At 47.1% G+C, this 25,551-nt stretch overlaps 1 protein-coding gene across 1 annotated transcript in view; it reads right to left on the bottom strand.

The window, feature by feature from the left end:
* Positions 1-25,551, bottom strand: part of GPAM (glycerol-3-phosphate acyltransferase, mitochondrial) — a 242,489-nt gene that overhangs the window by 80,610 nt on the left and 136,328 nt on the right. The window contains exons 12-13 of the mRNA XM_069239392.1: positions 21,517-21,602; positions 18,400-18,512 (exon numbers count right to left, since the gene is read on the bottom strand). Coding sequence (XP_069095493.1) covers positions 18,400-18,512; positions 21,517-21,602 — 199 coding nt within the window. The remainder of the gene's footprint in view (positions 1-18,399; positions 18,513-21,516; positions 21,603-25,551) is intronic.

The raw sequence follows: 25,551 nt of genomic DNA, 5'->3' as shown, positions 1-25,551 counted from the left end.
CACTGTTGGAACCATATGCAGCAGCCTATCTAAATGATATAGTAATTTCTTGTCCAACACAGGACGCCCATGTTTTCTAGTTAATATTTTGAGAGACTAGAACAGGCAGGACTGACACTCAACCAGAGAAGAAATCCCTTAGCTACTGACCAGACACAATATCTAAGGTTATTTACAAGGGCCGGTACTATTCAACCCCAAGGTGAAGAGGTAAAGGCGATACAACAGACCCTAGGCCTACTACTAAGAAGGAAGGGCAATTCTTCTGGGATGGGTGGGATAATACTGGTGGTTTATTCCACAATCCACAGAGATCATTATTCCCCTTACAGATTTGTTGACCTTGGACTCTGAGCCAAGCAGACAGCTTTAAGAGGCCGAAGGACCTCTTGTGTAATGAACCTGTATTGATCTGTCTCAATTTCCAAAAAACCTTTGTCCTTCAGACTGACGCTTCTGAACATGGGTTAGGGGTGATATTGTCCTAGCCACATGATATTGGATCATTATGCCCTAACCTATATATTAGATGTAAATTATTTTTGAGGGAAACCCATTATTCGAATATTGAAAAAAATGCATGACAATTAAATGGGCAATGGAAGCCATGCAGTACAATCTTCTAGGTCACTCCTTTATCTCACTGACTGATTTGTAAACTTTTCAGCAGTACCTCAGTAACAGTGATGCTGTTCTTCTCCAGAAATGACATGCAGAGCCAATATAGGTGCCACTCGGGCACAGACTTCACTTGCTTTCGATAGTGTCCGCACCCCCAGAGCATAGCCTCAAAAGCAAGTTGATGTGACCAAGTGCAGATTCCTAGAATTGGGATCATATTTATGATAGTCTCATTACAGAAATAGGAGGAGGGTTGGTGAAGAATCTGCAAATATAGAGAGGCTCTATTAGAAATAACATTACTTAAGTTAATTAACTTGCTCTTTTGCTAGAGACTTCTAGCCGCAGATCCCTCATCTTTGAAACAGAAATGTAAACAGCACATATTTGGAGGGGGTTCATCAATAGACTCAAACCAGAAAATTCTGCAGGGCAGAGCGGGCAGAGCGGGCAAATCGGACTGTCCAGACAATAGCACTTCATAAACATATGGAAGGACGCCCACATAGCCGTCTGGCAAATGTCGAGGACAGAGATTCCGCGTGCCAAGGTAGATGCAGCAGCTTTGGCCCTTGTAGAATGAGCACCGAGTCCTTCCAGAGGCTGATTTTGAGCTAATGCGTAACAGATCTTAATGCAGAGCACAATCAAGCAGGAGGTGGTTCTCTTCTGCACAGCCTTACTTTTCTTCATTCCAGAAACGCCACAAAAAGCTGATCGTCCACCTGCACCTGGTGTTCTTTGATACCATCTCAGTAAAAGCCGATTTCTCTTTTGGGGTGCATGAGATGGTGTAGGAAGCTGGCCTGGTGTGTGGTGAGCACCTATGGTGTTATCACTTTGTACCAGGTCCTAGTATCCCCTATTAATGAGGTGTAAACAGTGTCTAGGAAGCCAAGGCTCTCTAGAGGCATCTGTGGTTGAGCAGCCAAGAATTATCTGGGAGACAGGCAATAATATGCATTACCACTATAGTCACACAGCACTTACAGACATGAAAGAACCACACAGTGTTACAAAAATAAAGGTACTTTATTATGGTATAACAAATATTAACCCCTTCTGTGCCGAGGACGTAGTGGTTACGTCCTTCGGCACAGTGCTGCTGTGCCGAGGACGTAACCACTACGTCCTCGGCACACAGCCCAGAGGGAGCGCTCTCGCTCCCTCTGTGTGCTTCCCCCCACCCCCCCAAAGTCAGGGATGGAAGGGGAAGCCGCTGATTAGTCACAGGGTCTCCCCCATTGCGCTGGAAGCAGAGCTTCCAGCGCGATTGAAAGAGAAATGCTTTAGAAATTTATTTTAGGCCATTTCTGCCCCCCCCCCCCCGGGGGCAGAAACCCCCCCCCCCCCCCGGGGGCAGAAACCTCTAGGTGCCAGGGCAAATTTTTTTTGTGTGGTTTTTTTTGTATGTTTGTTTTTTTAGAGATGGGGAGCGACCCATCAGGCAAGGGTCGCTCCCCTGGGGGGCAAACTGTATTTAGACCATTTCTGCCCCCCTTGGGGGCAGATTGGTCGATTTTAGGTCAATCTGCCCCAAGGGGGCAGAAACCACTAGGCACCGGGGATTTGTTTTTTGGCGCCAATGTCACGCAGGGGGAGCGACCCCGTAGGCAAGGGTCGCTCCCGGGGGGGGTTCCCGTGGCAAATTTATTTTAGGCCATTTCTGCCCCCCCCCCCCGGGGGCAGAAACCTCTAGGTGCCAGGGCAAATTTTTTTTGTGTGGTTTTTTTTGTATGTTTGTTTTTTTAGAGATGGGGAGCGACCCATCAGGCAAGGGTCGCTCCCCTGGGGGGCAAACTGTATTTAGACCATTTCTGCCCCCCTTGGGGGCAGATTGGTCGATTTTAGGTCAATCTGCCCCAAGGGGGCAGAAACCACTAGGCACCGGGGATTTGTTTTTTGGCGCCAATGTCACGCAGGGGGAGCGACCCCGTAGGCAAGGGTCGCTCCTGGGCAGGGGGGGTTTGGGGGGGATGGGGGGTCAAATTTATTTTAGGGCATTCCCCCCCTAACCCCCCCCCCCGTGGCCGGCTGAGCTAGAGGCCAAAATCCACAGGTAGGCACTTTGCAAAGAAACACCTCTGTTTTCTGTGAAAAAATATCTTGTGTCCACGTTGTGTTTTGGGCCATTTCCTTTCGTGGGCGCTAGGCCTACCCACACCAGTGAGGTACCATTTTTATGGAGAGACTTAGGGGAACGCTGGGTGGAAGGAAATTTGTGGCTCCTCTCAGATTCCAGAACTTTCTGTCACCGAAATGGGAGGAAAAAGTGTTTTTTGGCCAAATTTTGATGTTTGCAAAGGATTCTGGGTAACAGAACCTGGTCAGAGCCCCGCAAATCACCCCATCTTGGATTCCCCTAGGTCTCTAGTTTTCAAAAATGCACTGGTTTGCTAGGTTTCCCCAGGTGCCGGCTGAGCTAGAGGCCAAAATCCACAGGTAGGCACTGTTTCTATGAAAAAAATGTGATGTGTCCACGTTGTGTTTTGGGCCATTTCCTGTTGCGAGCGCTAGGCCTACCCACACAAGTGAGGTATCAATTTTATTGGGAGACGTGGTGGTCTCTAGTCTCTAGTTTTCAGAAATGCACAGGTTTGATAGGTTTCCCTACGCGGCGGCTGAGCTACAGGCCAAAATCTACAGGTAGGCACTTTGCTAAAAACAGGTCTGTTTTCTGTGATGTGTCCACGTTGTGTTTTGGGGCATATCCTGTCGCGGGCGCTAGGCCTAACCACACAAGTGAGGTATCATTTTTATCGGGAGATGTGGGGGAACGCTGGGTGGAAGGAAATTTGTGGCTCCTCTCAGATTCCAGAACTTTCTGCCACAGAAATGTGAGGAACATGTGTTTTTTTAGCCAAATTGAGGATTGCAAAGGATTCTGGGTAACAGAACCTGGTCCCAGCCACACAAGTCACCCCATCTTGGATTCCCCTAGGTCTCTAGTTTTCAGAAATGCACAGGTTTGTTAGCTTTCCCTAGGTGGCGGCTGAGCTACAGGCCAAAATCTACAGGTAGGCACTTTGCAAACAACACCTCTGTTTTCCTTCAAAAATTTGGCTGTGTCCACGTTGCGCTTTGGGGCGTTTCCTGTCGCGGGCGCTAGGCCTACCCACACAAGTGAGGTATCATTTTTATCGGGAGACGTGGGGGAACGCTGGGTGGAAGGAAATTTGTGGCTCCTCTCAGATTCTAGAACTTTCTGCCACAGAAATGTGAGGAACATGTGTTTTTTTAGCCAAATTTTGAGGTTTGCGAAGGATTCTGGGTAACAGAACCTGGTCCGAGCCACACAAGTCACCCCATCTTGGATTCCCCTAGGTCTCTAGTTTTCAGAAATGCACAGGTTTGGTAGGTTTCCCTAGGTGGCGGCTGAGCTACAGGCCAAAATCTACAGGTAGGCACTTTGCTAAAAACAGCTCTGTTTTCTGTGATGTGTCCACGTTGTGTTTTGGGGCATATCCTGTCGCGGGCGCTAGGCCTACCCACACAAGTGAGGTATCATTTTTATCGGGAGACTTGGGGGAACATAGAATAGCAAAACAAGTGTTATTGCCCCTTGTCTTTCTCTACATTTTTCCCTTCCAAATGTAAGACAGTGTGTAAAAAAGACGTCTATTTGAGAAATGCCTTGTAATTCACATGCTAGTATGGGCACCCCGGAATTCAGAGGTGTGCAAATAACCACTGCTTCTCAACACCTTATCTTGTGCCCATTTTGGAAATACAAAGGTTTTCTTGATAGCTATTTTTTACTCTTTATATTTCAGCAAATGAATTGCTGTATACCCGGCATAGAATGAAAACCCACTGCAGGGTGCAGGTCATTTATTGGCTCTGGGTACCTAGAGTTCTTGATGAACCTACAAGCCCCATATATCCCCGCAACCAGAAGAGTCCAGCAGACGTAACGGTATATTGCTTTCGAAAATCTGACATTGCAGGAAAAAGTTAGAGTAAAACTTAGAGAAAAATTGATGTTTTTTTCACCTCAATTTCAATATTTTTCTTTTTCAGTTGTTATTTTCTGTAGGAAACCCTTGTAGGATCTACACAAATTACCCCTTGCTGAATTCAGAATTTTGTCTACTTTTCAGAAATGTTGCGGTTTCTGGGATCCAGCGTTGGTTTCATGCCCATTTCTGTCACTGACTGGAAGGAGGCTGAAAGCACAAAAAAACGTAAAAATGGTGTATGTCCCAGTAAAATGCCAAAATTGTGTTGAAAAATTAGGTTTTCTGATTCAAGTCTGCCTGTTCCTGAAAGCTGGGAAGCTGGTGATTTTATCACCGCAAACCCTTTGTTGATGCCCTTTTCAGGGAATAAACCACAAGCCTTCTTCTGCAGCCCATTTTTCCAATTTTTTTAAAAAAAACAAAATTTTCCCAGTTTTTTTGCTAATTTCTTGGCCTCCTTCAGGGGAACCCACAAAGTCTGGGTACCTCTAGAATCCCTAGGATGTTGGAAAAAAAGGACGCAAATTTGGCGTGGGTAGCTTACGTGAACAAAAAGTTATGAGGGCCTAAGCGCGAACTGCTCCAAATAGCCAAAAAAAGGCTCGGCACAGGAGGGGGAAAAGGCCTGGCAGCGAAGGGGTTAAAATACTGTATAGGCAATACTCTACTAGCAGGTGAGTAAACACGCCATTATATACACATTAGTAATCAGGAATTGGCATAGAAAGCAATAGAAAACAGTGAAATAACAGAAAATAATGGAGACCCTAGGGGAGACCAAACCATATACTAAGTAAATGGAATGCGAAAGTCCGTCCCCCCACCCAAGGAAGTGGAATCTGTAGAGGGGAGCTGGAGGAACTAGGAACCCCATAAGTTAAGTACCATGGTGGCCCCAAGCGACCAACAGAGAACAGGTAAGTACCTGTAAAAAGGACTGTGCAAGACTGGGAGTAACAGAAGATGGATCCTGACAGAAGAGGACCTGCAAATGAAAGGGATCAAGTCAAGTTCCAGTTGGAGTGTCCGGTTGGGGCAGGAACCACTACCCACATTTCTGGAGATCCAGGACCAGGTGGATGGTGAAGACCAGGAGTCAGCTATGCTGCACAGGAGCAGGAGAAGAGTTCCAGGAGTGATGCAGTCTATGTCCCACGACCGAAAAAGAGTTGCAGTCAGTCAATGGTTTGAAAGAACCACCAACAAGCCTTGGCAAAGGCAGCCCCCTCAAAGGCAACTCACAGGCACAGGAGTCACAGTGAGGCCCACTAAGCACACATGGAGAGGAGTCCCACGTCGCTGGAGCAGCAGACAGGAGGCTGTGCTTCACAGGGAAAAGTGCTGGAGGCCGGGGCAACATGGAGCCTGAAGATACCTTGTTTAAAAAAAATCAACAAGCCTTGGCAGCTGCAAGATTTAAGGTGCACAACGGTACTGTCCTGCAAGGAGAGGCAAGAGCTTACTGTCTTCCAAGTTGGACAGCTGGTAGAGAGGACCAAGGGGACCACTCCAGATCACCACCTATGTTGCATGAGCCACACATTTTTACACAAGAAAAGGTCCATGCAGCTAGTCGTCGTTGCAGTTGGTGCCTGAGGATGCAGTTGGTGCCTGAGGATGCAGGGGAGTGACTCCACTCCAAAGGAGATTCTTTCTTGCTTCTTCTGCAGGCTGAAGACTCATCACCCTCAGAGGATGCACAGCCAGGGAAATGTTGCAGTTGTGGAAGGAGCCAGAGAAACAATGTTGCAAAGCGGAGTTGTCGCTGGTGTTGCAGATTGTCGGTTCCTGGAGGGTCCAGTTACAGTACCAATGGCCAGAAGATGAAGTGAATGATGCAGAGGAGTCCTGCTGGAATCTTGCATGTTGAATCTGAGCACACACCAGAGAGGGAGACCATAAATAGCCCAGGAAGGAGGACAGGTCACCTAGCAGGGTGAACACCTATCAGGAGGGGGCTGTGACATCACCTGCCTGACCTGGCCACTCAGATGCTCATTGGGGCTCTGCCCACCTTGGATTCCAGATGGTAGAATCAAGTGGTCACATGGAGCAGCTCTGGGCACCACCCCTGGGGTGGTGATGGACAGGGGCGTAGTCACTCACCTTTCCATTGTCCAGCTTTTTTGCCAGGGCAGGGACTGGGGGGGTCGCTGGACTTGTGCAAACTGGTTAATGCAAGAAGAGCACCAAATGTGCCCTTCAAAGCATGCCAGTGGCTTGGGGAGGTGACTCCTCTGACCTCCTTGTCAGAGTTTTTTGCTCTCCCTAGCTTCTCCTGCTGCGGCCTCTGCCCTGGGATCCAACTCCAAAGCCACCAACATCCCCCAGAGGAACTCTATGTCCAACTGGCCACTTTTTTACACCACAAGATTAAGGAGATTTATGACGGCTTCCTCCCGCAGAACTCACCCAGCATCAGAACCTACGACCGACCCAGCCCCCCAGAACTCACTCAAACCATCCACAGCTGGTCCACTCTCACCACAGAAGAGACTGAAAGCATCATGAACAACATTCACTCCAGAGCTCCCACAGACCCCTGTCCTAATCAGATCTACAACAGAGCCAGCACACCCATCAACCCCCCCCGAACTTCGCAAGACGCTGAACAACACAGCCACCTTCCCCAAAGATTGGAAACACACCGAAGTTCGTCCGCTCCTGAAGAAACCCACGGCCGACCTATCAGAGCTAAAGAACCTCCGACCCATCTCGCTGATACCCTACCCAGCCACAGTACTGGGAAAAGCTATCAACTCACAGCTGCGACAATTCGTCGAAGACAAAAACTCTCTGGATTCCTCTCAGTCTGGCTTCTGCAGCAATCACAGCACGAAGACAGCTCTTCTTGCTACCACCCATGACATCTGCACACTCCTTGATGCAGCACTCATACTTCTCGACCGCTCAGCAGCCTTCGACACGAGACTCCATAACGCAGGAATCCACGGAAAAGCCCTGCAATGAATTCACTCCTTCCTCTCCATAAGAACACAGTGTCAGGCTCCCACCCTTCATATCCAAATAAAAAAAAAGTCAGCTGCAGAGTCCCTCAGGGATCCTCACTGAGCCCAACGCTCTTCAAAATCTATATGGCCCCGCTTGCAGCCATCGTTAAAGGCCACGGAATGAACATTGTGTCATACGCCGATGAGACACAACTCATTATATCCCTCACTGAAGACCCAGACAAAGCTAAGAGTAACTTTCACACCAAAATGGAGGCCGTTGCCACCTGGATGAGGGAGATCTGCCTCAAGCTCAATTCAGACAAGACCGAGCTCATCATCTTCGGAAGCTACACTTCAGCTAAGGACTCCTGGTGGCCCTCATCGCTCAGCGCCCCGGCTACCCTGACTGACCACGCCCACAATCTAGGAATCATCCTCGACTCCTCCCTATCAATGACCTGACAGTTAAACAGTCACCTCTCCATGCTGGCACACCCTCCGCCAACTACGCAAAATCTTCAAATGGATCCCTGCTGACTGCCGTATTACAGTCACCCACGCCTATATCACAAGCAAGCTCAACTATGGCAACGCACTCTATGCCGGCACCACAACAAAGAACATCAGGAAACTACAACTCAACACCGCCACCAGACTCGTCCTGAACCTCCCCCGCCAGGAACATATCTCCCAACACCTGAGAAACCTCCACTGGCTCCCATTGGAGAAGCGAATCAACTTCGAACTACTCTTCCACACCTACAAGTCCCTTCACAACATCAGACCGGCCTACCCAAATTATTGCATCTCATCAACATCATCATCATCCCGCCAGACTCCTCCCCTCCACCCAACAGGTGCTAGCCACCATCCTATGTATCTGAAAAACCATTGCAGTAGGAAGATCTTTTGCTACCTAGCAGCCAGGAGCTGGAACAACCTGCCCAGCACCTCAGACAGAGCCCATTGCTCACCATCTTCAGGAAGAACCTCCAGACATGGCTCTTGAATGAGGCTCAGACCCACCACCAGCACCTCAAGACCCTCACAGGTGAGTAGTTGCGCTTTATAAAAACTGATTGATTGACCCATACCAAGCCATGTAATATCTATTTCCAAAGGAAGAGGGTGTTGCCTCCCACTCCCAAAGGAAATCCTTTGTTGTGCCTTCCTGGGCTTAAACTGGTCAAGCAGCAGGAGGGCAGAAACCAGTCTGTAGGAAGGCAGCAGTGCAGGCTCCCCGGGAACACCCTGCAAACAGGTAGGAGCAAAGCTAGGGGGTCCTAGAATGAGCCCCTAGAGTGCATCGAATCAAACAACCAATACTGGCAACAGTATTGGGGTATGAATCCAACATGTTTGATATCAAACATGGCTTCCCCGCACTTACTAAGTCCAGGAAATGGAGCTACAGTTTATAAGGGCACCTCTGCTCATGCATGGGGTGCCCTCACATGCAGGCACCCTGCCCTCTGGGCTAGGAGGGTCTCCAATAGGGGTGACTTACAGTGACCTTGTGCACTGACCTGAAGTGAAAGGGAGTATGCACCTTTTCATGCAGGCTGCAATGGAAGGCCTGCAGATACATTTTGCATGGCCTCCCATGGGTAGCATAATACATGCTGCAGCCCATGGCAAACCCTAGGTACCCCAATACCCTGGGTACCTAGGTACCATATACTAGTATGCCAATTGTGGAGTGTACTAAGTCAGCAACAGCCACATTTAGAGGGAGAGAGCACAGTCACTGAGGTCCTGGTTAACAGGATCCCAATGAACATAGTCAAAACACTGACAGCAGGCAAAAAGTGGGGGCAACCATGCCAAAAAGAGTGTACTTTTCCTACATGCACCCCTAAACTTTCTGGGGAAGGGTGTGGAGAGAGGAATGCAGGGTCACCCAGGGTAGAGGGATAGCATCTCTCTATCTGACTGGGGGGGAGGAGAGGGGTGACAGAGCAATATTTGCCCCAGCTAGAAGATTTCCATCAATATATCAGTCTTGACCTCCTAAGTGGGAAGCTGTCAATCAATTATGGCATAGGAAACAGATTATCATGGGGTAAAAAGCAGATTCACACACCACTTGCATATTATCATGGTGTGGGAAGCAGATTCTCTGGTGGCTGGATGCTGGGAGAGAGACGATAAGTTTTGGGCAAGGTATCAAGACCACTATAGCCTCTTGCAAGTCATAACAATTGTCGTCTGAGCAAACCCATCACCTGGGTCAAAATCATTGTCTGAGTCCATGCTGAAAAGGGAGTGCAGGGTGGGTGTTCTCCATGTGGCCACAACTGATCCAAGAGGAGAAAGCAGCACCTCAAGTGGCATTGTGTTCAGCTTCTGCCTAGGTCAGACTAGGGCTGAGTTGGAGAGTACTATGGGTATCTCGTCATGCAGCAGCAATGGATTCGGCATCAGTGTCAAATTTCTAGGTATCAGCATGGACCGTGGCTTCGGAGGTGGGGTTGAGATCAGAGCCCAAGGTGTCATGACAGGCTTGGGGAGAGGGTCAGGGGGGTCATCAAACTATTGGCACTGAAGGCGAACCAGTCACAGGTGCTCCACATTGAAGGCCTCTCAGCTTGATGGAGTCGGGGGCAGGGGGTGTCAATAAGTGTCAGAAGAGACAAATCATTGGTCATCGGAAACTGTGGTTGTGCCGGAACGAGTTAGGCTTCAAAGTCTAGTGACTCCGGAAGTGAGATCTAGGGCCACGGCACTGCCCCCATAGCTGCTCAGGCAATTGAGTGGCAAAAGGGTTTCCTAAGTCCTGCTCCAATTTTTTATGCTGCTTCTCCAACTTAACCAAAGATTTAGATCTCAACAAAGGCCAGCCTCTAGAACAGCTCTGACAACTCCTTGAGCAGAAATGGTACTGGACCCTGGACTTGGATCATAGCTTAGACCTTTCATGATGCAGAGACTTCTTGTGCTTGGCGATGTCAAGCTTTGCTTCATGGTCCTGAATGTTCTTTGAGTTCACCGACAAGCAGTCACTGCAGGCCTTATAATTGTGATTTAACCCCTGGCACCCTTGATGGGGGATCTGTCACAAACATTAGTTAGCAACAATCCCTACAGGGCTTAAAACCTGTAGCTTTTGATGGTGACATCTACTGCACAACAAACAACATTTTTAGAAAGATACTGCAGATCTAAGTCTGGTGGCGCTGAAAGAAAGAAGCTGACCCAAGTGTGTGTGAGAGGTGTCTGTATAGGCCCAGCGCATCATTTTCAAAGCGGAATGGTGTCAGTGCAGAGCTGCATGGTGCCACCTAGCAGCAGCCAGGTACTGCTGAAAAGTTTCTGGATCCAGTCTGACACTTTGGAATATTCAAAAAGGTAAAGAATCTGCAGCTAGACATTTCTATAAGAAACCCATAATTTGAACAGATTAATGCACAACATCCGTTCTTCAGGAGACCAAAGGCCTCTGATTGCCAAATCCTCTAAATGGCCTCCCTACTCTAGGGTAGAGGCATCAATGATAACCGTTATCACCGGAGGCAGAGGGTGAAACTTTCTTTGTTAAAGGTTGCAATGTACATTCCACCAACAGATTCTGTGGAGATTTTCTTATAGCTTTGGATATCTCCATTGTGTTGATATCAGTGCCTGAGGAGACACCACAGAAGAAACCTCATATTTCAGCCTGCATGGCTCATGCTAGCATGCACGGGTGACCAACACAATGCAGAATCTAACAAACAGATGATATATAAGACTGTAAGGTCTGCAATGATCATTCCTCTCAAATATTCACAGGGTGAATAGCTTGAGCCATCTGGGGAGGAGGAAATGCTCGACTATGTTCCGTCCAGTACTGCTTTGAAGAACAGGATGCACTGCGTGGACACCATGCGAGATTTGGGCTTGTTCATAGAAAACCCCACCATTGTGGTTGTCACCTGCAAGTGGTGAGATTATCCCTGGACTGCTGGCATTGATGAGCCCATTGTCCAGGTAAGGGAATCTCAGGATTCCTTCTCATCTGATTTGCTGCAACCGCCAACACCACTTTTGTGAAGACTTGAGAAGTATAAGTGATGCCAAACTGCAGGACAAACAAACAGATAGCGCTCTGACCCAACCGTGAAGCAAAGAAACTTTGTGTGACTGCAGGATAGAGATGTGGACACAGACACCCTGAAAATCCACAAACACCATCCTGTCCACTGTGTCTAATGCAAGTGGAACCCGGGCTAGTGACAGGATTTTTATTTTTTTGAGTAATCAGTCCTCAAAAAGGAGGCTGCCATCCTTTTTGTCAATCAGGAAGTACCAGGAGTAGCACCCCTAACCCCGTTTCTGCTGTGGAACCAACTCCTGTTCCTTGAGGAAAAAGGACTGAGCCTCTTGCTGGAGGACCCGCATACGGTCTGGCAGGAGCGTATCCAGACAGGAAGGAAAAGGAGCTCACTGGATGTTGGGCAATTTGCAAGACCCATAAATTTTAAGTTATGGCTCGTAGAAAGGAGGTCACCCATCCATTAACAGGTTGAGTTTGTTCACATAAGGTGGAACTAGGGCTGCTTTTCTGCAGTGGCTGGGGAAGTAGAAGAAGAGGAGGAAGTACAGAGTGGGACAGTTAGTGTTTGGCCCTTGCCTTATACTCTATATTGCTTGTAGAGGGGAGTTAATCTGCTGTTGAACTGAGAGTCTTTGTCCATGCCTGGAGCCTAGGGATCTGGCCGTGGCTTTACTGTCCTTAAATCTCTCCACTGCAGAGTTGGCTTTGGGACCAAAGAGCTGAGATCTGTCGAACACCAGGTCTAGTACAATGGTTTGTACGTCTGGTGAAAAACAGAATTTCTTAAGCAAGCATGATGACATAAGGAGACGATGTCCCCATGGCTCTTGCCACGGAATCCACACTACCCATGGCAGACTATCACCTGCTTACCGTCTCCTATCAGCTCCGTGAAGTATGTTTACAAGTCGTCTGAAAGATTGGTGATGACCGCCTGTGCGGAACATAACAAATCTAACACTCATGCACATATCCAACAAGAAGGCTGGTGGCATTAATAAAATCAAGAGGCATACTCCCTGCCAAAAGGTTTTCTTGCTCTAGCTTCTTGGATTCCTTATCGGTTGGGATGAGAGGAAGGGAGCCAAGTGCCACTTTAGAGGAACAAGAGGTCTGCGCCACTAAGCACTCCAGAGATGGGTGAGCTGATAAGAAGCAGGAAGCTGACTTATATCATCGGAAATTGGCCTTGAGACAGCAGTAGAATTTGCTGGTTTCCACCACATGGCTAGTATGGGCTCAGGAAGCAAAACATTAAATGGAATTAAGGTTCCGCAGTGAGGGAGGTGGAGTGCAAGACGTCAGTGAAGCTGTTGGATTTGACCTCCTTGGGCAGAAGCTGCAGGTCTAACGTCTGCAGTTTTCCTCATTACCACATGGAAGGAGGTCATTTATGGTGGGTTAAAGCCTTCACTGACAGTTCTCCTCATCCCGGTGAGGTATGAAGCCCACTGTATCCCTCAAATCTGAGTAGTCTGGGTCCAGTGAGCCGTCCCCTTTATCATCTGCACTGGGATCTTTTTGAGGGCCCATTTCCTCCAAATAAATATCTGCCTTCTAATAATAACTGCTGACTCTCTCTTCTTGACTGCTGGGGCACCAGTGGTAGACTCTGACAGATGTGGCGCCAGAAACAGTGGCCACAACAGCATCAGCTGCGGCACCATTTTTAGCACCGGTGGAATCATGCTGAATCGGCTGATTTGAGTGGGGCTGCAGGTGGTCGAGTGTCCAGAGCTTGTGCCAAGTTATATGGAACCACAGGGCTGGATCCTCTGTTTGTTATTCCGTTGGTTCTTGATCTGATGCTGGATAAGGTGAAGTTGAGGGTAGTGGCAACTTGCTTCTCAATATGTGGCAGCGAGATTCGTGACTCCTCTTTTCCTTATCCTTATGAGAGGATTTTGACAAAGGTGTCTTCGACCTTGTAGGTCTTCTCTCGCCATGAGGTCAGACCAGAGGCACCACAGGGAGACAGACATTAGGAGGGTCTGTAATGGACATCTGTCCATCACATACTCTACAAGGTTTGAATCCACACTACTTAGGAGGTGACATTTCATACCTTATTGAGATTTTTGAAGAAAAATCATTAACAACCTCGAAACTCCGGAGGAGAAACTAAGGAGCTTGTCGATGGTGAGGAAAAAAGGGAACTGATGTCACTGACCCGAAAGAGGTGTTCTCTGACTCCAGCAACGTGGAAAGGCATCCCGTGCAATGCTGAGGTGGACTGAGCGCTCCTTACAGGGAGAGATACTGAAGAGTTTCCGGATCTAGGCTGACACTTAGGATATTCAAAAGGTGAAGAATATGCAGGCAGGAGCATCCCTCAGAATGACAGGTTTTACCCCCTCTAAACAGAAACCTAAGCAACTCCTCATTAGTATTGCATACAACAAAACAAGCACAGGCCCATGTCTAGACAGCCCAGTCGCTCATAGGAGGAATGCGTCCAACAGTCTATTGCTTGAGCTCCATTAAATTCTATGTTTTTTTTGCCCACTGAGCAACCCCAGACAAGGAGTAACTATTATCAAATCAGCTCTAGTGCTAAAGGCAGATCTGTTAATGTGTCTGCTTCATCATGCTGGAGGTAATCTCAGTATTCTTAAGGGTTCCTCCTGCACAGTGGTCCTTCCTTTATCCTGCTTCCTCTTTTTTGGAACAGAAAGACCTCAGCTTAGTAGCTGTTGGATTCACAGTCTATGTTAACATTAGTTACTTGGTGAAAAAGCAAAGGATGGATCATAGTCTCAAAGTATCTCCACCAAAGGTTCATGTTGCAAGTGTGACCTGCTGTAAAGAAATGGCTCCCTGTTGCAGTTACCCCCCACTTTTTGCATGATAATGATGCTGACTTGACTGAGAAGTGTGCTGGGACCCTGCTAACCAGGCCCCAGCACCAGTGTTCTTTCACCTAAAATGTACCATTGATCCCACAATTGGCACACCCTGGCATCCAGATAAGTCCCTTGTAACTGGTACCTCTGGTACCAAGGGCCCTGATGCCAGGGAAGGTCTCTAAGGGCTGCAGCATGTATTATGCCACCCTAGAGACCCCTCACTCAGCACAGACCCACTGCTTACCAGCTTGTGTGTGCTAGTGAGAACAAAATGAGTAAGTCGACATGGCACTCCCCTCAGGGTGCCATGCCAGCCTCTCACTGCCTATGCAGTATAGGTAAGACACCCCTCTAGCAGGCCTTACAGCCCTAAGGCAGGGTGCACTATACCATAGGTGAGGGTACCAGTGCATGAGCACTGTGCCCCTACAGTGTCTAAGCAAAACCTTAGACATTGTAAGTGCATGGTAGCCATAAGAGTATATGGTCTGGGAGTCTGTGTTACACGAACTCCACAGCACCATAATGGCTACACTGAAAACTGGGAAGTTTGGTATCAAACTTCTCAGCACAATAAATGCACACTGATGCCAGTGTACATTTTATTGCAAAATACACCCCAGAGGGCACCTTAGAGGTGCCCCCTGAAACTTAACCGACTATCTGTGTAGGCTGACTGGTTCCAGCAGCCTGCCACACTAGAGACATGTGGCTGGCCTCATGGGGAGAGTGCCTTTGTCACTCTGAGGCCAGTAACAAAGCCTGCACTGGGTGGAGATGCTAACACCTCCCCCAGGCAGGAGCTGTAACACCTGGCGGTGAGCCTCAAAGGCTCACCCCTTTGTCACAGCACCGCAGGACACTCCAGCTAGTGGAGTTGCCCGCCCCCTCTGGCCCCGGCCCCCACTTTTGGCGGCAAGGCCAGAGAAAATAATGAGAATAACAAGGAGGAGTCACTGGCCAGTCAGGACAGCCCCTAAGGTGTCCTGAGCTGAGGTGACTAACTTTTAGAAATCCTCCATCTTGCAGATGGAGGATTCCCCCAATAGGATTAGGGATGTGACCCCCTCCCCTTGGGAGGAGGCACAAAGAGGGTGTACCCACCCTCAGGGCTAGTAGCCATTGGCTACTAACCCCCCAGACCTAAACACGCCCTTAAATTTAGTATTTAAGGGCTCCCCTGAACCTAAAGATTTAGATTCCTGCAACAACAAGAAGAAGGACTGCCTAGCTGAAAACCCCTGCAGAGGAAGACCAGAAGACAACTGCCTTGGCTCCAGAAACTCACCGGCCTGTCTCCTGCCTTCCAAAGAACTCTGCTCCAGCGACGCCTTCCAAAGGGACCAGCGACCTCTGAATCCTCTGAGGACTGCCCTGCTTCGACGACGACAAGAAACTCCCGAGGACAGCGGACCTGCTCCAAAAAGACTGCAACTTTATCCAAAGGAGCAGCTTTAAAGAACCCTGCAATCTCCCCGCAAGAAGCGTGAGACTTGCAACACTGCACCCGGCGACCCCGACTCGGCTGTTGGAGAACCAACACCTCAGGGAGGACCCCCGGACTACTCTACGACTGTGAGTACCAAAACCTGTCCCCCCTGAGCCCCCACAGCGCCGCCTGCAGAGGGAATCCCGAGGCTTCCCCTGACCGCGACTCTCTGAAACCTAAGTCCCGACGCCTGGAAAAGACCCTGCACCCGCAGCCCCCAGGACCTGAAGGACCGGACTTTCACTGCAGAAGTGACCCCCAGGAGTCCCTCTCCCTTGCCCAAGTGGAGGTTTCCCCGAGGAAGCCCCCCCTTGCCTGCCTGCAGCGCTGAAGAGATCCCTTGATCTCTCATTGACTTCCATTGCGAACCCGACGCTTGTTCTAACACTGCACCCGGCCGCCCCCGCGCCGCTGAGGGTGAAATTTCTGTGTGGGCTTGTGTCCCCCCCGGTGCCCTACAAAACCCCCCTGGTCTGCCCTCCGAAGACGCGGGTACTTACCTGCTGGCAGACTGGAACCGGGGCACCCCCTTCTCTCCATTGGAGCCTATGCGTTTTGGGCACCACTTTGAACTCTGCACCTGACCGGCCCTGAGCTGCTGGTGTGGTAACTTTGGGGTTGCTCTGAACCCCCAACGGTGGGCTACCTTGGACCAAGAACTGAACCCTGTAAGTGTCTTACTTACCTGGTAAAACTAACAAAAACTTACCTCCCCCAGGAACTGTGAAAATTGCACTAAGTGTCCACTTTTGAAATAGCTATTTGTGAATAACTTGAAAAGTATACATGCAATTGAAATGGTTCCCAGTTCCTAATGTACTTACCTGCAATACCTTTCAAACAAGATATTACATGTTAAATTTGAACCTGTGGTTCTTAAAATAAACTAAGAAAAGATATTTTTCTATAACAAAACCTATTGGCTGGATTTGTCTCTGAGTGTGTGTACCTCATTTATTGTCTATGTGTATGTACAACAAATGCTTAACACTACTCCTTGGATAAGCCTACTGCTCGACCACACTACCACAAAATAGAGCATTAGTATTATCTATTGTTACCACTATTTTACCTCTAAGGGGAACCCTTGGACTCTGTGCATGCTATTCCTTACTTTGAAATAGCACATACAGAGCCAACTTCCTACACCTGCCGAGATCGAAATTGTTGATTTTATGGACCCACGGGATTTTGACAGATGCTACAGAAGCAGGAAGCTGGCATTCACATGGGGAGATGTGACCTAACGACATCAGGTGCAGAATTTGGGACCCATGTCTCAATTCTGGCATCGCCTCAACAACCTGTGATTTTGGGCAAATCACTTATCCTACCAGTGGCTAAGAAAACAAAAATATGACCTTGTGTAATGAGATCTAGTGCTCATGTAAAATGCTCTGCTGCCTTAGGCCTAGTTCATGCTATGTAAAACTACAAAAATAGTGACTCAATCTCTGCAATACTATCTGGTAAGGATCACTGATCTGGAAGAAGTGCCTGTTTCTTGTGAATAGGCCCAGACTTAAGACATGATCTCACACTGGGCTAAATGGTGTTAATCTAATATCAGACAAATTTTGATACCCTTCTTGTAATTGTATCATAAGCATTACAACCTCAAATGATATAAGAGCACTGTGAGCCATGCAGTTGCTTGCATTCAGCTCCAAACTGCTGGTTAGCATATTATAACCTTATGTAAAAATGTAACACCTACTTGATGCTCGCATAATAATAGCAATATGTATGGTAGCGAAAAGCATCATGAAAAAGCGCTGTCTGTATTCGAACAAGAGAAAAAGGATGCGTCCGTGACCTCCAACCAACAGATGAAACTCGTAACTTGCAAAGGTTCTGCATACCTTTATAGTATTAGGTTAGTTATGCAGTTCAGTAAAACTAGGGATTTGAAAAGGTTTGCTGCACTCATAGAATATGATTACTGAGTGAGTGGCTGGTAATAATCTGTGAACACAGGTTGCTTGATGTTGGGTCAAAGGAAGCAAATACTGTGTTTTAGTTCTGATAAAGGAACACAATCAGCAGCCATAGCTTCAGATGCTTGTGCTTTCAAGAGAGTGGAGAGGTGAGACAGCAGACGCACATGAAAACATTCTCAATCCACCTAGATGACCATGAATAAAGGAATCAAATGTGGGAAACAGCATGTGAGAGTTTGAGGAGCACAAAACGAACTACCCTGTGCTCCTTGACTCACTAAACAAGATATTTGTCACAATTCTGGTATTAGCCACTAAGCTGGGGCCATTCTGATATATATTGACTGCAGTGAGCTGCAAGCAGCAGTACCATCATTTTGCAGTGACACCCTCTAAATAAACATTTCAAAGCTGGTGCGCTGTGTGCAAAAGGTGAAAGAAGAACAGCACTACAACACACTGCACTATATTGGAAATACAAAGTTTATAGTGTAGAAAAGATCTTACTGATGCATTACAAGTCATAGACATCCAATTCACTGCATCACACTTACTAAATAGCACATGATTGGCCAGGTTGGAGATGAGTTGCCTTCTGTAGGGTTCATCTGTCAGGTCTCTGGAATTTGCCAGTTCTGCCTCGCCATCATACACCACATCATTAGGTCTACAATAACAGGGAAGAACACGCCAAAAGTTTATGTGTCCAATTATTATTAATTGATATAGTTGAGAACAAACACAAACTTTGACAACAAAGGTATGCACTCTGAAAAAACTACTGAGGTTTAAAATGGGGGCAAATGCAAAATTTTGAATATTCACTTTATACAAGACACTTTACTTGTTGGCCAAGGAGTGTCAGGTACCCAGATACACAGACCAACACAGAAAGGCTGACTAACAGAGAAAAAAAAGACATTCTCACACAGCAAACTTCGATGAGGCAAATGGGTGATTGCTGGGGAAATGGATATATGTTTTAGTGTCTTGTCCACTTAATATGATGTGAAAAATCACCTGGAGTATAGGTGCTTGTTAGACAACGCCACTGACCTCACCATTGAGAAATCACTTTTACCTGCTGGTAATGTACTTGTGTCTTTATGCCAATCCAATCCCTGCATTTTCTGAAGTAATCATCACTAGAAACAAACTAAGTACTCTCTCCGTACTCATTCCATCAGTGACCTGTTTTCTACAATGATAAAAGTTTTACCATCATTTGATACTAATTTCTTTGGTACTGGCAAAAGACATACCTAGGTTTGTCAGACTGCTTAGGTACACCGAACACCATGCATCCAGCAATGGGCTTTCCCTTCAAACATCACCTACCAGGTTCACTGATTCAACTGAATAAAATGTATTCCCAAAATTCCCAGATATACAACATGGAATTCCAGGACCAAAAAAAGACATCCAACTTAGAGAGCATGCTAGCAATCCTACTGCAGCCTGCAATTGTTACACTTCCATTTTCTACTGCTGTGCAAATTAAATGAGTTTTGGCTTCTGGTAACAAAGTGGGGAAAAATCCACCACTCATTTGACTGTTCTATTTTCAGCAAGTTTTTCTTGGTGACAAATTGATGCACGTAATAAATTTGTATAAAAAGGACGAACACTAAAATACTGCCCTGCTGTTACTGTCAGCCTTCAGTATAGATGTAGATCTACTAAGTATCACAAAAAATGTCTGCCCTAATGTTCCTCATCTACAAACTGGCGTTTCTCTCTATTAGCAACAGCAAGCCACCAATAAGAACAGCAAAGGTTTTAACAACTTGTGATAATGCTGACCTCTGTTACAGAGGCATGAAGCTTGCACGGCTGTCTGCATCAAGTAACAGTCCTATCTTGAACATCGACTGTAATGAGCATGCACCATCAAATCAAATGTAGAATTATTGCACAGGAGCAGATGTTTAGTTACATTTTCAGTAGGAATACAATGCACTGACAAGGTTAAAACAAACCTGACCCTTATAGTCGCATAGAATTCATGAAGAAATACTGCCAAGCTTGATCAAGGATCTACAACACCAGGCAATTTTCATCCTGAAAGCGTTAAGCAGTGTTTTATGATGGAGTCAGAGGGAGTTTCTGCTACCCTATAAACACTAGCACATTATGATACACAAACTAAGGTACAATCAGAATAACAAATAATTGTAACCTCCCACTCATCCAGTCTAGAATCTTCCCTACCACAATTCAAGTACCCTCATCTTCGTTCCTTTTAACTCTGCCTGCCCTATCCCTCAATCACATAGTAAACTCTGACTCTATCATCTCTTCCTTTTGCTCTCAAACTTTTTCAACAAGTAAACCCTACCATGCACTAGGAAACAAACAAGTCATAGAACGCAAGTCCTTTATTTACCCAGATTACACTGAGTTCAAATTAAATTTAATAAGTCAAAATAAAAGCGCAAACACTTGGGGCATTACGTGAGTCAAAAGCCAATAAAAAGATGGCCAAAAGTGAGACTACCAACTCCAGAAACTGGAACAAGTTCTATGACAAAAAGTTTAGGGAAATTATTATACAATAGGCAAATAAGAATGATAGCAAGCCAGACTGGACATCCCCTGAATAACTAGGTTCTCTTTTTAACCATCAATCAAGGAGTCTATAACAATAATACAAGTCCACCTTGAACAGATGCCACCACATAATGTTATGCTACAATAAAAAGGCCAATTTCAAAACCTCAGTCTTGCTTGAAACTTTAGCCAGACTTTCCACAGATACTGCACACTCCACAGATGCTCTCCATGTCAAACACTTCTACTATAAGAGTTTGCCAGCCATAACATTTCTTCTTGATGACCTTTAATCCTCTCCTCACTCACTACCTCTTTTCTATACCCAAAGGACATCTCATCTTGTGCATCCCAGTAACCTCATGTAGTGCTTTACAAGTTTATATTCATACAATACCTAGAACCCTCACGCAACACTTTGATCACTAAATCCCCCATTGTGCCTTTACACACCTCTCCAAAAACATTACGTGATACGCCAGAGTAAAAAAAACTTTCAGCCTCACTTCTTCCCTTTCGACGAACACGCCCTTTGTGGGTATGGCCAACAAGCCATTCTGACTTGAAACAATTCAACAGACCTAAAACATCCGTATTCAAAATCTGATATCACCTGCTATGCCTGATGGGCACTAAAGGTGCAACATTTTAGGTACTTCATTATTACAACAAGATGCTTAAAATCCAATGGGTGATTATTTCTCGTCACTCACATGGGGATCCTGCTCAAACATCCTCTCAAAACAAGAGCATTGGATTCTAAACAGTTAGATGTATCAAACCCTAATATGAAATGCCTGTGGATCTATAGGCCCACTCTTGATCACATACAAATTGAGATCTCTTCAGTTTTCAGCCACAATGTTAAACCTCCTCCTTCTGAAAAGTTGCACTTAAAATGCATTTAAATTCACTCTGCATGACAAATACCAATGAAAGATATGCAAACACAAGGAGGAATTGCCCTTTCTGAACAGTCTTAGCTAAATTTACGATAACATAATTTTAAAAATATTTGGCCAATACTACATTTTATTGCAGCTTTTCTATTTTATTGCATCAGCAATGTCTCTCATTACAACAGGGCTTTTGTAGGCAAATCTTTCTAATGTCTGTCTCACCTTGAAGAGAGTATTGTAGGCAGCAGAACGTGTTCCAATGAAAGGTGACTGGGCACTGGCTTTTGCCTTTGGCTGTCCAGGTACTCCTACAAAATGAAGTCTCAACATTAAAACTTACACTTGTGCTTCATAAAGCATTTGCAAGGTTCTAAAATACGATAAGTTAATGCAAAGACACAGAGCAGTCTATAGAGGAACTACAAGGTAATGAGTATGTGATATAAGAAGGACTAAAAGAACAAGTTACTTGCCTTTGGTAATACCTTATCTGATATGATATGCTGGTCATTATGAACACGGCGGAAACAACCGCCGTGTTCATGCTGGCAGTCAAAACACTGACCGCCAGCCACCCTGGAACCCCGCCGGACAGATAATGAACTTTTCTGTGAGCCGGTGGGCGGAAACCTTGTTTCTGCCATATCAATGCCTCTGTGCGGCAGGTGCAGTTGCACCCGTCGCGCAGATCACTGCCTGAAAATCGGGCCGTGACCTGCGTGACAGGGCTCTGCACCGGGGCCCCTGCACTGCCCATGCAAAGGAAAAGGCTGGCGGGAAATGAAACATTATTCGCAGGGTAGCTCAGCTACCCTGGCGGATGGTGTTTCAACCCGCCGCCAGGCTGCCTAGCGGCGGGAGCTTGGCGGTGGGTGATGGCTGCCACTGGCGGCCGTCACCATGTCCGTTATATGGCGGTTTGGCCCGCCATGCCGGCTGGTGGCTTCAGCCACCACTGCCGGCATGGAAGGCCAAACCGCCATGATCGTAATGAGGGCCTATATCTAGTTGCAGATTCCTTATCTTGGAATTTCCCTAGGCGCCAGACTGGATCCGGAAGATTTTTCAAGAGCAGTACCCCTGCATGCCAGATGGTGGCACTGATTGGCTTCTCATGCGTCATCTGTGCTGGAAATGACACCTACGCTACCTAAATAAATGACACCCAGGCGCGCTGATATCTGTTTCTTTTCATGACTTTCCACATCAGAAGCGAATAGCCATGAAGGATACTGACCACTAGTGTGGAAAACTACGGCCTTGAAAGCAAACAGCCCTGTCCCTAAAAATCCATTCGCAGAGCAGGAAGGATGGGTGGGTCGGTAAGTAATCTGCAGCTAGTCGAACAGAAAAGGAGTAACCAAAGGTAAGTAACTTGTTCATCCGATAGACACATCTAGCTGTAGATTCCTTACCTTAGGATTGATACCCCAGGAATACCATCCCCGCAGGCGAGTCTGTGGACTAATTTCAAACAATGAAGCCCTGCAGGGCCGTACAGGAAAAGTGCCCATCCCTACAGACCCAACTGTCCAGGTAGTAGTGTTCTGTGAACGTGTGCAAAGAGGCCTATGTTGCTGCCAGGCAGATATCCAGGACTGGAACTATGTGCGCTAATGCAGTGGTTGCAGCCTTAGCTCTGGTGGAATGAGCTCGCAAACCCTCAGGAAAAGTTGCTTTTTCACCGGTGTGTAGCAGATCTTAATGCAGAGTACGACCCATATGTAGATGGCCCACCTCTGCGCGGCCTGACCTTTCTTTGCTCCAACATACCCCACAAAAAGTTTGTCGTCCACCCGGAACTCTTGTTCAATCAAGATCGAGATCTGGACCATGTCGGAAAGATTACAATGAGGCTGCCCCAACTGGAACTTCAGGTACCACTTGTTCAATCAAGGTAAAAAGAAAACTTTCTTCTTGGGTTCAGCTGGTGAAGGCTCTCCTCTTCTTTAGAGGAATGTCAAGGATTGTTATTCCTTGTAGGGAAGTGGTAAAGCGTAAAAAGTAGGCAGGTTGATGGATTGGCCTATGTGAAATGGAGTTACCACTTTCAGAAGAAAGGAGGCTTCAGGCAAAGCACCAGTTTGTCATGATTGACAGTGAGGCAATGAGGCTTGGGTGACAAGGCCTGAAGCTCACACCCTTTTTGAGCAGGTGTAATTTCCACGAGGAAGGCTGTTTCGATTGTATGGTGCCTGAGGGGACAATTATTGAGAGATACTAAAGCAGCACACAACAAGAATGTTAGCACAAGAATAGGGTCCCACTGAGGTATGAGAAATGGGGAAGGGGGAAAAAGATGTACAGAACCCTTGAAAAAGCTATTTTCAATAGGGGACTTGAAGTGGGATGGCTGGTCATGAAACTGCAGGAAAGAAGAAATTGCAGAAAGTGCTCTATGCAGAGACATGCTGAGCAAGAGAAAGTATGAAAAGGAGAACTTATGAAAGAGGGGCAGAAAGGGGATCAACTTGTTTTCCTGCACACCATGCCACAAGACATACCGTCTTAGTGGAAGGACATATGGCTGCCAAGATGACATCATAGACTTCAGGAGGGAGATCAAAAGCTGTCAACTGCTACGGCTCAATCTCGATGCAAGAAGACAAAGTCTGGACAAGTTCGGCTGGAGATTCATCCCCTGTTGCTGCGATAGAAGACCCTTCCAAAAGAGCAGACTGATCATGCTCAGTAGCTCGGGATACCAGACTCTCCACGCCCGGTCCAGAGCCACAAGAATGGCTTGGGCCGGGACGTTCTTGATCTCCTTCTAGACAGGAGTGATATGGGCAAAAAGGCGTACAGGAGGCCGGAGCTTCACTCAAAAAGAAAGCGTTACAGAGTGAGAGCTGCCTTGGAAACTCCAGTGCGCAAAACTGCTGCCATTGCGTGTTCTCAGCAGTGACGAACAGATGTAACCAAGGATCTCTCCACTGCTGAAAGAGACCTTGCACAGATGGAGATGCCATTTGTGATCCGCTAGGCATCTTAGGCTGAGCTCGTACTTCCCGGTGTACAGAGAGCCCAGCAGGTGTTGAACTATCAGGGATATGCCCTGTTGTTCAAGTCATGTCCAGAGATGTACAGCCCCTTGACAAAGGGTCCATGACCCCACCCAGCCCAGTTTGTAGCAGTACCACAAGGAGTGGTGTAGTCCATGAACATCTGCACTAGCCTCCCCTTGATGGATGGTAAAATGCTTTCAATGCCAATCGGATTCCTCGGAGCTCCAGCAAGTTGATGTGGAGTCCGGTTTTCACCAGAGACCAGAATCCACTGATCTTCACCTCTCGCAGATGGCTGCCCTATCCCAGGAGTGATGCATTTGTCACTACTGTGAGATCTGGTTGGGGATAGGAGGGATCTTCCACTGACCCAATCACGGTTCGTTAGCCACCACTGCAGGTGGTTTGCAGTACCCTTCGAGATCTGGGCCATGTCGGAAAGATTCCCATGATGCTTCCCCCACTGGAACATCAGGTACCACTTGTAGGAAAGTACCCCACTTTTTGCCTGCTGTCAGTGTGTTTTGACTGCGTTAACTGGGATCCTGCTAACCAGGACCCCAGTGACTGTGCTCTCCCCCTCTAAATTTGGTTGTTACTAACTTCGTACACCCCACAATTGGCATACTGGTGCCCCCATGTAAGTCCCTAGTATGTGGTACCAAGGTATCCAGGGCATTTAGGAACTAGGGGATCCCCATAGACTGCAGCATGTATTATACCACCCATGGGAGCCCATGTACAATGTGTCTGCAGGCCTGCCTTTGCAGCCTGTGTTGAAAGGTGCAAGCACCCTTCCACTACAGGTCACTGCACCAGGTCTACTGTAAGTCACCCCTATGGCAAGCCTTCCTAGCCCAGAGTGCAGGGTGCAAACACCTGAGTGTGCGGACACCCCTGAATGAGCAGAGGTGCCCTTATGAACTCCAGCTCCATTTTCCTGGACTTCGTAAGTGCGGGAACACCATTTTATGGGTGTACCTGTGTCCAGGTACATAATGGTAACTCCAAACTTGGGTATGTTTGGTATCACACGTCGGAATTATACACCAATACTGTTGCCAGTATTTGTTGTCTGATCCCATGAACTCTGACGGCTTCTTAGAGGAACCCCAGTTTTGCTCTACTAGTTTGTAGGGTTAACCCGGGCAGCCTGCGCTGCTGCCATCCTACACAAAGGTTTCTGTCCTCCTGGTGCTTGATCAGCTCGAACCTCGGAAGACAAAACAAAGGATTTCCTTATAGGAGAGGG

The sequence above is a fragment of the Pleurodeles waltl genome, chromosome 6 (genome assembly GCF_031143425.1).
Source record: "Pleurodeles waltl isolate 20211129_DDA chromosome 6, aPleWal1.hap1.20221129, whole genome shotgun sequence".
NCBI classification, from domain to species: domain Eukaryota; kingdom Metazoa; phylum Chordata; class Amphibia; order Caudata; family Salamandridae; genus Pleurodeles; species Pleurodeles waltl.
Note: the sequence above shows the minus strand (reverse complement) of the source record. Positions and strands in the feature narration are given on the sequence as shown.